Source organism: Daucus carota, chromosome 8 (assembly GCF_001625215.2).
Source record: "Daucus carota subsp. sativus chromosome 8, DH1 v3.0, whole genome shotgun sequence".
Classification (NCBI taxonomy): Eukaryota; Viridiplantae; Streptophyta; class Magnoliopsida; order Apiales; family Apiaceae; genus Daucus; species Daucus carota.
This window is the reverse complement of record NC_030388.2, coordinates 29,758,371-29,767,944: the sequence shown is the minus strand read 5'-3', so window position 1 is coordinate 29,767,944 and position 9,574 is coordinate 29,758,371. Positions and strand designations below refer to the sequence as shown.

General features: G+C 36.6%; 1 protein-coding gene across 1 annotated transcript; it reads left to right on the top strand.

The window, feature by feature from the left end:
• Positions 1 to 5,094: 5,094 nt before the first annotated feature.
• On the top strand, positions 5,095 to 8,612 carry LOC135148533 (uncharacterized). The gene is made up of 3 exons (XM_064083828.1): positions 5,095 to 5,295; positions 5,458 to 6,392; positions 8,309 to 8,612. The coding sequence occupies exons 1-3, from the start codon at positions 5,095 to 5,097 to the stop codon at positions 8,610 to 8,612; spliced, it is 1,440 nt and encodes a 479-aa protein (XP_063939898.1).
• The last annotated feature ends 962 nt before the right edge of the window (positions 8,613 to 9,574 follow it).

The following is a 9,574-nucleotide window of genomic DNA, read 5'->3' as shown; positions in this document are numbered from 1 at the left end:
ATGAAGATGGTTTAGAGGAGGCCAATGATGATGAGGACTCGGAAGAGGAGTACCAAGATGAAGACGAGGACGAGGACGAGGAGGGCCAGGAGGGCCAGGAGGAGGAGGAGGCCCCACAGGAAGATGAGGACCAGGAAGGCGTGGAGGAGGATGAGGGCCAGGAGGAACATGGTGATAATGTTTTTGATCAGCTTATACTCTCAGTTGGTAATGCTCGTGGAATATACAGTCTTTCCACAGGTAATACATATACCATTAATTTGCCAGAGGCTGCTGGAAAATGGATACTCGGAACAAGTAAAGGATGGGTTCTAACACTAGGGACCAATTCAGAAACCAATCTCCTGCATCCTTTATTGAGACACCAGATTCCCCTTCCCTCAATACCGAAATGTAGGAAAGTGGCCCTGTCTTCCAGAGTATCTGGAAACGATACGCCACAACCTACTATAATGGTAATTTATGGAGAAGTTGGATCTCTTGGTTTCGCTAGGTTTGGAGACCAAGAGTGGAAGCAGGTGGAGAGTCCATCCGCCGGCCCCTTTGTTGATATCACATACCATAAGGGGAAATTTTATGGTATCAATCATGCTGGGGATATATTTGAGTGTAATCTCGATGATGATTACACAAGTGGAGCTACGGGAGAACCAATCACTTTTTGTCCATCCAACCCTGATGATTCTGGTAGTATGTACTTGGTGGACTCAGAAAATGATCTATGGTTCCTTGTGAGGATCCGTAGAGTTAAGCATTTCAAACCACCTAATAACATGAGAGTCAAGTATCGAACAACTAATTTCTTAGTTTGGAGATTGGAACCTACTGTTTCAGAAGATGGTCATGAAACGATCGGTACTTGGGTGCAAAAGCATGACTTAGGCGGCAAGGCTTTCTTTGTTGGCCTAAATGCGTCCGTCTCACTCTCATCATCAGACTGCGTAAGGCCAAATTGCATTTACTTTACTGATGATATAAGTGATTTGTACTTCCCTGATGGAGGAGGCCATGATTTGGGAATTTTTGATGTGGAGAGGGGCACCATTGAACAGCATTTTCAGGGAAAATCCCTGCATCCTATCTCACCTCCACTTTGGTATATATGAATTCTGCCATATGTTTAGACGTGCAGCCTGTGGTATAATTCATATATATAGTTACTGTATAATGTTGTTTACATCTGTGCTTTCCTGCAGCAAAAGAAGGGCTCTGTGTCTCTCTTTTATTTCTAGCCGCCCCAATGCTTTTGTGGATTTCATGGGTGTAAAACCCAAACCAGTTAATTTTCTTGCTTTGTTTTAGTTTTTTCAGTAATACTTGGAGGATAAGAATTTCTGTTTTTCTATATTGTTTTTTACATGTATGCTTCAAACAAATATAGAATGTTATATGAATGCCTTGTATACTTATAAAGTTATAATCATAGATAAGTGACTCTGGTAACCACATATATATGTAAGCAGTTTTATAGAGTCAGTGTGACCGAGTATATGACTTATATGACATATGACTTATATGACTTGAAGTGAGAGTTTAAAATGTATGTTCGATTTATTTTCACTTATTAATGACTTATAACTTATTAAAAATATAATAATAAAATAAAAATGATTTGTAAATAAATTATGTTATGGTTAATTTTTATCCAAATAAAAAGTTTAAGTCAAAAATGACTTCTGGTGTTTTTAAACCAGGCAAACAAGCTCATGGTCTTAATTTATTTCCATTGATAGAAAGGTAAGTTGGGATAATTTACCATCTGAGTTAGTGGAAAACATAGGGCAGAAGATGGTAGGTTCATGTGAGGATTTTATCAGATTTTCGGCTGTATGGACTAAATCTTGGCAGTAAGTTTTTCCTGTGGAAAGACTGTATATTCCATGAGCACTACCAACTGAGACTATAAATTGGTTTTCCTCCAATTCCTCCATTTCTTCATTATCATCACCTTCCTCATTTCCAAAGTCTCCCTCCTCATCTTCCTCTTCCTGGCCATCCTCGTCCTCGTCCTCCTCCTGGCCCTCCTCGTCCTCATCTTCGTACTCATCTTCCACGTCCTCATCGTCATTGGCCTCCTCCTCAGCTAGAAGGAGGAGAGGAGATTCAGGTGACAGCAGGAATGTCGAGACATGTATCCTGCCTCATTTTGATACGGACAGAGGGAGGTTTATTAGGTATATTATACGTAAAAAAATTCTTAGGCCGACAGTTTGTCTGGATAGGTCGAACTATTGGAGGTCGAACTATTGGAAGCAAATAGAAAAGTAACACCGAGTGGCATCAAAGAAACTAGCGGACTGATCACTAAATTATTGATACAAATAGATGCAAAATTGCCTCAATTTTTTGTCTCTTTCCTTCAGCTTTTCTGAAAGTAGCTTATGCTATTTCATGAGTTTGCTGGGCTTCTTGTGAATGGATGTCACTACCTTTTTCGGCATCATTGATCTCATTATTACCTATTCTAGCAAAACCTCCCATCAGAGCCATCGTTAACCATTGGTATTGAGTTGCCAGAGGCGGCTGGAAAACTCATACCGCGAACAAATAAAGGATGGTTTCTAACACTGGGGACCGATTGAGAAACCAAGCTACTGCATATTAATACTTCAGATTCGGCTTCTTTCACCTGATTTATTTGAGTTATTGTCTTATAGATTTCCTTGTGTCCTTGGGTTTCATTTTCTTCCATGGCTATCAACGTTACTTAATATAATTTACCAGCTGGTTTAGTAGAAATAAAAACAGAAGATTAATTTGAGGATTTGAAAATCTTTTCCGATGTGTGTTATCTTGGCAATCAGCCACGTTTTAAATGAGGCAAGATGAGGATATTGATGTAGACGAAGATGGATTAAAGGACGAGGACCAAGGTACGAAGATGACCAGGAGGAGGACGAGGACAAGGGAGGCGCCGAACAGAAAGACGAGGAAGAAGACCGGGAGAAAGGTGATAATGATGAAGAATTAAGAAATGGAAGGATAATTGGAATACTAGGTTTCTGGAGAAGATGTCAGAGACCAGTTTGTAGAAAGAGCACACACCACAGGAGGAATATAAAACTTTAAATAATACACGTGCTGCGTGATTTATAAGCCTAAAATAACTGGTTGATAATATAAAAATTGGGTTTGTTCATACGCTCATGTTAAACATTAAAATTTATAAATTTTGGAAGTTTTTGTGGTGGTTGTAAATACATATGGTCATATCATAAGAGTGTTAGCCAGTCAAAATAAAAGAAATTCATGAAATTTTGTGTCAATTATATACTCATGGCCAGTGTTCTAAAAGTCGGCGATTAATCGGGATTAATCGCCGATTAATCGCTGTTCGGTCGGCCACCGTCTCGATTAAGCGTTAATCGGTGAAAAAATCGTTTTTTCTGAAAATCGGGATTAATCGGTCAAAAGTCGGGATTAATCGGAAAAAATCGGTCAAAAATCGGTGAATTTAAAAAAATTTAAAAAAAAAGAAAATTTTTTAAAATTTTAAATTTAATTTTAAATAAAATAAAAGGCACAGAAAGACAAAACACATAAATTTTAAATTTGTTTTTATTATGTTTCACTCTTTTAATATTAACTTCCAAACTCTAATTACTTAAATTTGCAATATATATTTCTTAGCAGATTGAATCAAATATATGAGATGACTAGGCTTGTATATGTATATAAAGGCATGTTTTGGGTTATAAAAAATCATTACTCTTTTGATTTTATATGATTATAAATTTATACTATATATAATTTTATAAATATATATATATAATTTAAAAATAATATTAAATTGATTACGATTAATGATCCGATTAATCACTCCGATTAATCTCCGATTATCCGATTAATCGCTGGACGGTCCCCTCACCGACTAAGTCCGATTCCCGCTTTTTACAACACTGCTCATGGCACATCATAAGAAAACCCATATAAATTATACATTTTAACTATACTAGAGATAAACTAATATTTCTAAATATATTATTATGTTTAGACATATATTCAACCTTTTAATGATTTTGATCAATAATCCGTCAACATTATTCTTTCCGAAAATTCAAAAAATTTGATATAAATACCGACTCATGGAAATTTACATGTTTCTCACATTGAAATCCAAATTTTTTGTTCTGGTTAAGAAAAATACTAGATGTTTTCGCTTTACATTATTGACAAGCTATAAAATAATTTTAATAGGTTCAATTTTCGATCATGCCTCGAAATTAGAGAAAAAAATCTTCGAATTGGTTGGCAATCTTGTTAAAGGCCGGGATTAAATTAAATTTTGTATTAATATAAACTTGGCTTATAATAATAATATGAACTCGTTATTTATTTGAATTATGAAATATTACAAAAAATTGATAGAGTTTCTTCGTAAATTAAATTGTTTCGGTTATAAAAATTAAAATGAATAATTATTTGGTAATATTATTTTGTTAGTGGGATTATTGTTATTTTTACAAAATCTTGATAGATATGAAAGTCTTTGCATAAATAGTATAATAATAATTATTATAATTAAAAAAAATTATATGTTGATAATTAATAGATTTGTTTCGTAAATTAAATTATTTGAGTTTTAAAATTTAAAACTAATAATTTTGTTGACAGTGCAATTTTTTGGTGGTATAATTATTAACTTACAAAATCCTGATCAATATGAAAGTCCTTCTTCTAACTCCTGTTTTTCTTGACCTGTGTAAATAAGTGGAAAATATTTTATTTTTTTTACAGAAAGTGGAAACATTTTAAGAAGTTGATTTTTAAAATTTTTCCAAACGGCCCCATCATTTACTAGCCTCCTAGTAATTAAAACCATATCTTACTATAAGATATTATATATCATTTTGTTTTTAATAAAATCTCATTGAATGTCCTTAATAAAAAAATCTCATTGAATGTCCAGCACAATCCTGAATATTTAATACATGAAAAAACATCAAATCCTTATTAAATACTGGTTAGAAAAGATGTCTATATATTGTCAAGCAGTTTTCATCTGATCATATCGCCTCATATTTTCACCCAATTCATCAGAGTTTATAGCCTTATAGAGTTTCAATCTTGTGTCGTTTGTCTTCATTTTCTTCCATGGATGGAAACGTAAGTTGGGATAATTTACCATCTGAGTTGCTGGAAGTCATAGGGCAGAAGATGGTAGGATCATGTGAGGATTTTATCAGATTTTCGGCTGTATCTAAATCTTGGCAGTCAGTCGCGTTTAAAATGAGGCAAGATGGCTCCACATTCCTGTTGTCACCCGAATCTCCTCTCCTGGTTCTGGCTGAAGATGTACCTGAAGGATATATTTTACGTTGCTGCGACATCAACGTAGATGAAGATGGATTAGAGGAGGCCAGTGATGATGAGGACGTGGAAGAGGACGAGGAGGAGAACGAGGATGAGGAGGGCCTTCAGGAAGAGGAAGATGAGGAGGAAGACTTTGCGGATGAGGAAGGTGATGATGATGATGATGAAGAAATGGAGGATTTGGAGGAAAAAGAGTTTATATTCTCAGTTGGTACTGCTCGTGGAATATATAGTCTTTCCACAGAAAAAATATATACTCTTGAGTTGCCAGAGGCGGCTGGAAAATCCATACGGGGAACTAATAAAGGGTGGCTTCTAACGCTTGGGATCAATTCAGAAACCAAGCTACTACATCCATTATTAGGACATCAGATTTGGCTTCCCTATTTGTCCATATGTAGTAAAGTGACCTTGTCTTCCAGAGTACTGCAGGATCCTACAATAATGGTCATACATGGAGGATCTTTGGGCTTTGCTAGGTTTGGAGACCAAGAGTGGAAGAAGGTGGAGAGTCCATCCGTCGTCCCCTTTGTTGATATCACATACCATAAGGGGAAATTTTATGCTATAAATCATGTTGGGGCAATATTTGCGTGTAATATCGATGATGGCTACACAAGTGGAGCTACAGGAGCACCAATCACTTCTTGTCCATTCAACCCTGTTGATTTTGGTAGTAAGTACCTGGTGGACTCAGAAAATGATCTATGGTTCCTTGCGAGGATCCGTGGAGTTAAGTTTTTCAAACCGCCTCATAACATGAGAGTCAAGTATCGAACAACTCATTTCTCGGTTTGGAGGCTGGAACCTACTGTTTCAGAAGATGGTCATGAAACGATCAGTACTTGGGTTCAAAAGCATGACTTAGGCGGCAAGGCTTTCTTTGTAGGCCTCAATGCGTCTGTATCACTCTCATCATCAGGCTGGGTAAGACCGAATTGCATATACTTTACTGATGACATAAGTAATTTGTACTTCCTTGACGGAGGACATGATATGGGGGTTTTTGATGTGGAGAGGGGCACCATTGAACAGCATTTTCAGGGGAAATCGATACATCCCTTCTCTCCTCCACTTTGGTATATATGAATTCTACCATATGTTTAGACGTGCAGCCTATGGTATAATTCATATAGTTCCTGTATTATGTTTTTACATCTGTGCTTTCCCAGCCAAGAAAACCTCTCCGCCTCTCTCTTTTATTTCTAGCCGCCGCCAAAGCTTCTGTGGATTTTCAGTGGTGCAAAGCCCAAATCAATTACTTTTCAAATAGTTGTATAAATGAAATTTGAGCCCGTCTACTAAAAGCCCGGCCCGGTCTTTATCTGGCATGCAAGTCCTTACAAGTCCTTGATTTTTTGTCAAAAATCTGGCCCGGCCCGGCCCGGCAAAAAATCTGGCCTGGATAAAGACCGGGCCTGATAAAAGACCAGTCTAAAGCCTGGATAAAAGCCCGAAAAGCCCGGATGAAAAGCCCGATTAACCTATAAATCGGAGTTTTTTACACATCCAAGTCCATGTATAAATATTAAACATATCCCCACATATTAATTAATGCTACACGTACTGACACAAATTTATATACAAAATTTAAATTAATTTCAATCAATTCAAGATATGCATACATATATATCACGTCAATTCATTTATACAACTCAAATTTCAGTTAAATAGAATGATATGGAAAAACTCAATAAAAAAAGGTCATATAATTATTTAAAATCATAACTAAAAAAAGCCCGGATAAAAGCCCGGTTAAATCTGGCCCGGCCTGGTAGGTCGAAGTAGGCCTCATTTTTTCATAATAAATCTGGCCCGGCCCGGCCCGGTTTTTGAAAAGCCCGGTCCGGGTTTTTGAAAAAAAGTCCGGGCTTTTGAAGGACCGGTCCCGGGCCTAGTGGGCCGGTCCTTTTGTTCAGCTCTAATTTCTAGCCGCCGCCAAAGCTTCTGTGGATTTTCAGTGGTGTAAAGCCCAAATCAATTACTTTTCTTGGTTTGTTTTAGTTTTTTCAACAATAGTTCTCAAGGATAAGAATAATTGCTGTCATTTTATATTGTTTTTTTTACATCTATGCTTCAAATAAATATAAAATATTATAATGAAGAAGGTCTTGTACACTTATTATAGACAAGTGACTCTAATAGCAAATTAAGAATCCTTATATATATGCACACTGCATGCCCATGCTATATCTATGTAAGGATACAACCATTAATAATCATAATTTTTTTAAGTCGGGCTGAATTATTTTGGATTTTATTTTGTTATTTCTATTTAATTGAAAAAATCTTTTATTCAAAACGTTTTAGATATTTATTATTTTTATATATATATCTCAAAAATATTTCAATTCAAATTTTCAAAAAAAAAAACTAAATTTAAAAAAAACATATAACTTATAGTAAAGGTGCCAATTTGATCACAAAAAATGAAATGGAAATTTGAGGATGAAAGGAGTACCACCTATTACTTTTTTTTAAATTTATTCTATCAAAACAAAAAAAAAACATATCACTTTTGTAATACTTTAGCAAAAATCAACAGTATATCGGTTCAAGACATATACTTTTTAAGGATATGAATTTTAAAATTCTTTCCAATTATATTATATAAAAGAATATGATCAAAGTTTGATAATTTACCTCTAAAGTCTCAAATGAGCCAAAATATATTGGACTGGGCAATGCCATAAAAATGAAATTTTTATTAAATACTAGCTATAAAAGATGTCTATATATCGTAGCCGCAGCTTTCCCGGCCCTTATCATCATTACCTGTTATATTTTCACCAAATTCATCAGAGTTATAGTCTTGTAGATTTCCTTGTGTCCTTTGTTTTCATTTTCTACCATGGATAGAAGCGTAAGTTGGGATAATTTACCATCTGAGTTAATTGAAAACATAGGGGAGAAGATGGTAGGTTCATGTGAGGATTTTATCAGATTTTCGGCTGTATGTAAAACTTCGCAGTCAGTCACGTTTAAATTGAGGCAGGATGGCTCGACATTCCTGCTGTCACCTGAATCTCCTCTCCTCCTTCTGGTTGAAGAAGTACTTCGGATATTTACGTTGCTGCGATATCTATGTAGATGAAGATGGATTAGAGGAGGACCCAAATGACGATAAAGACGTGAAAGAGAAGTACGAAGATGAGGACGAGGAGAACGAGGCCGAGGAGGGCGAGGAAGAGGGAGAGGAGGAGGATGAGGACAGGAGGAAGGTGATGATGAATGATGATGATTTTGATCAGCTTATACTATCAGTTGGTAGTGCTCGTGGATTATACATATACCATTGATTTGCCTGAGGCCGCTGGAAAATGGATACTTGGAACAAGTAAAGGATGGGTTTGTAACACTGGGGCCGGGCCGATTCAGAAACCAATCTCCTGTATCCTTTATTAAGACCCCAGAATCCGCTTCCCTCAATGTCCAACTGTAGTAAAGTCACCTTGTCTTCCAGAGTACATGATCCAAAACAAAATGTACCTGGAAATGATAAGCCACAAAACCTACTATTATGGTCATATATGGAGAACTTGGATCTTTGGGCTTCACTAGGTTTGTTGATATTACATACCATAAGAGAAAATTTTATGCTATAAATCATGTAGGGGCAATATTTGAGTGTAATATCGTTGATGGCTACACAAGTGGAGCTACGGGAGCACGAATAGCAATATTATGTCCATTCTTCCCTGCAAATTTTGGTAGTATGTACTTGGTGGACTCAAAAAATGATCAATGGTTCCTTGCCGGGATCCGTGCAGTTAAGTATTTCAAACCCCACCTCATAATATGAGAGTCAAGTATCGAAGAACTAATTTCTTACTTTGGAGATTGGAGCCCACTGTTTCAGAAGATGGTAGTGAAACATTCGGTACTTGGGTTCAAAAGCATGTAGAGCTGTAATTCGAGTCGGGCGGCTCGCGAGTTCACCGGGCTCGAACTCGTTTAAGTGGGCTCGGCTTGACTCGTTAAACGAGTCGAGTTTGGGCAAAGATTTCGGCTCGTTTAATTAAACGAGCCGGCTCGATTCGACTCGTGAAATTAAACGAGCCGAGTTCGGGTAGAGGTTTGGGCTCGATTAAGTGTAAAATTATACGAGCTGGCTCGCTCGATTCGTTAAAACCGGCTCGTTTAGCTAAACGAGCCGGCTCGACTTGACTAGTGAAATTAACCGAGTCGAGTTCGCGCATGAATTTAGGTTCGATTAGTTAATCGATCCGGCTCGACTCAATTAAACTTGGCTCGAATTAGG

Coding starts and splice junctions, on each gene's coding strand:
- LOC135148533 (XM_064083828.1), top strand. CDS start 5,095: ATGGATGGAAACGTAAGTTGGGATAATTTACCATCTGAGTTGCTGGAA. Junction 5,296..5,457: donor TCCTGGTTCTGGCTGAAGAT/GTACCTGAAGGA, acceptor TTTGCGGATGAG/GAAGGTGATGATGATGATGA. Junction 6,393..8,308: donor CCCTTCTCTCCTCCACTTTG/GTATATATGAAT, acceptor AAATTGAGGCAG/GATGGCTCGACATTCCTGCT.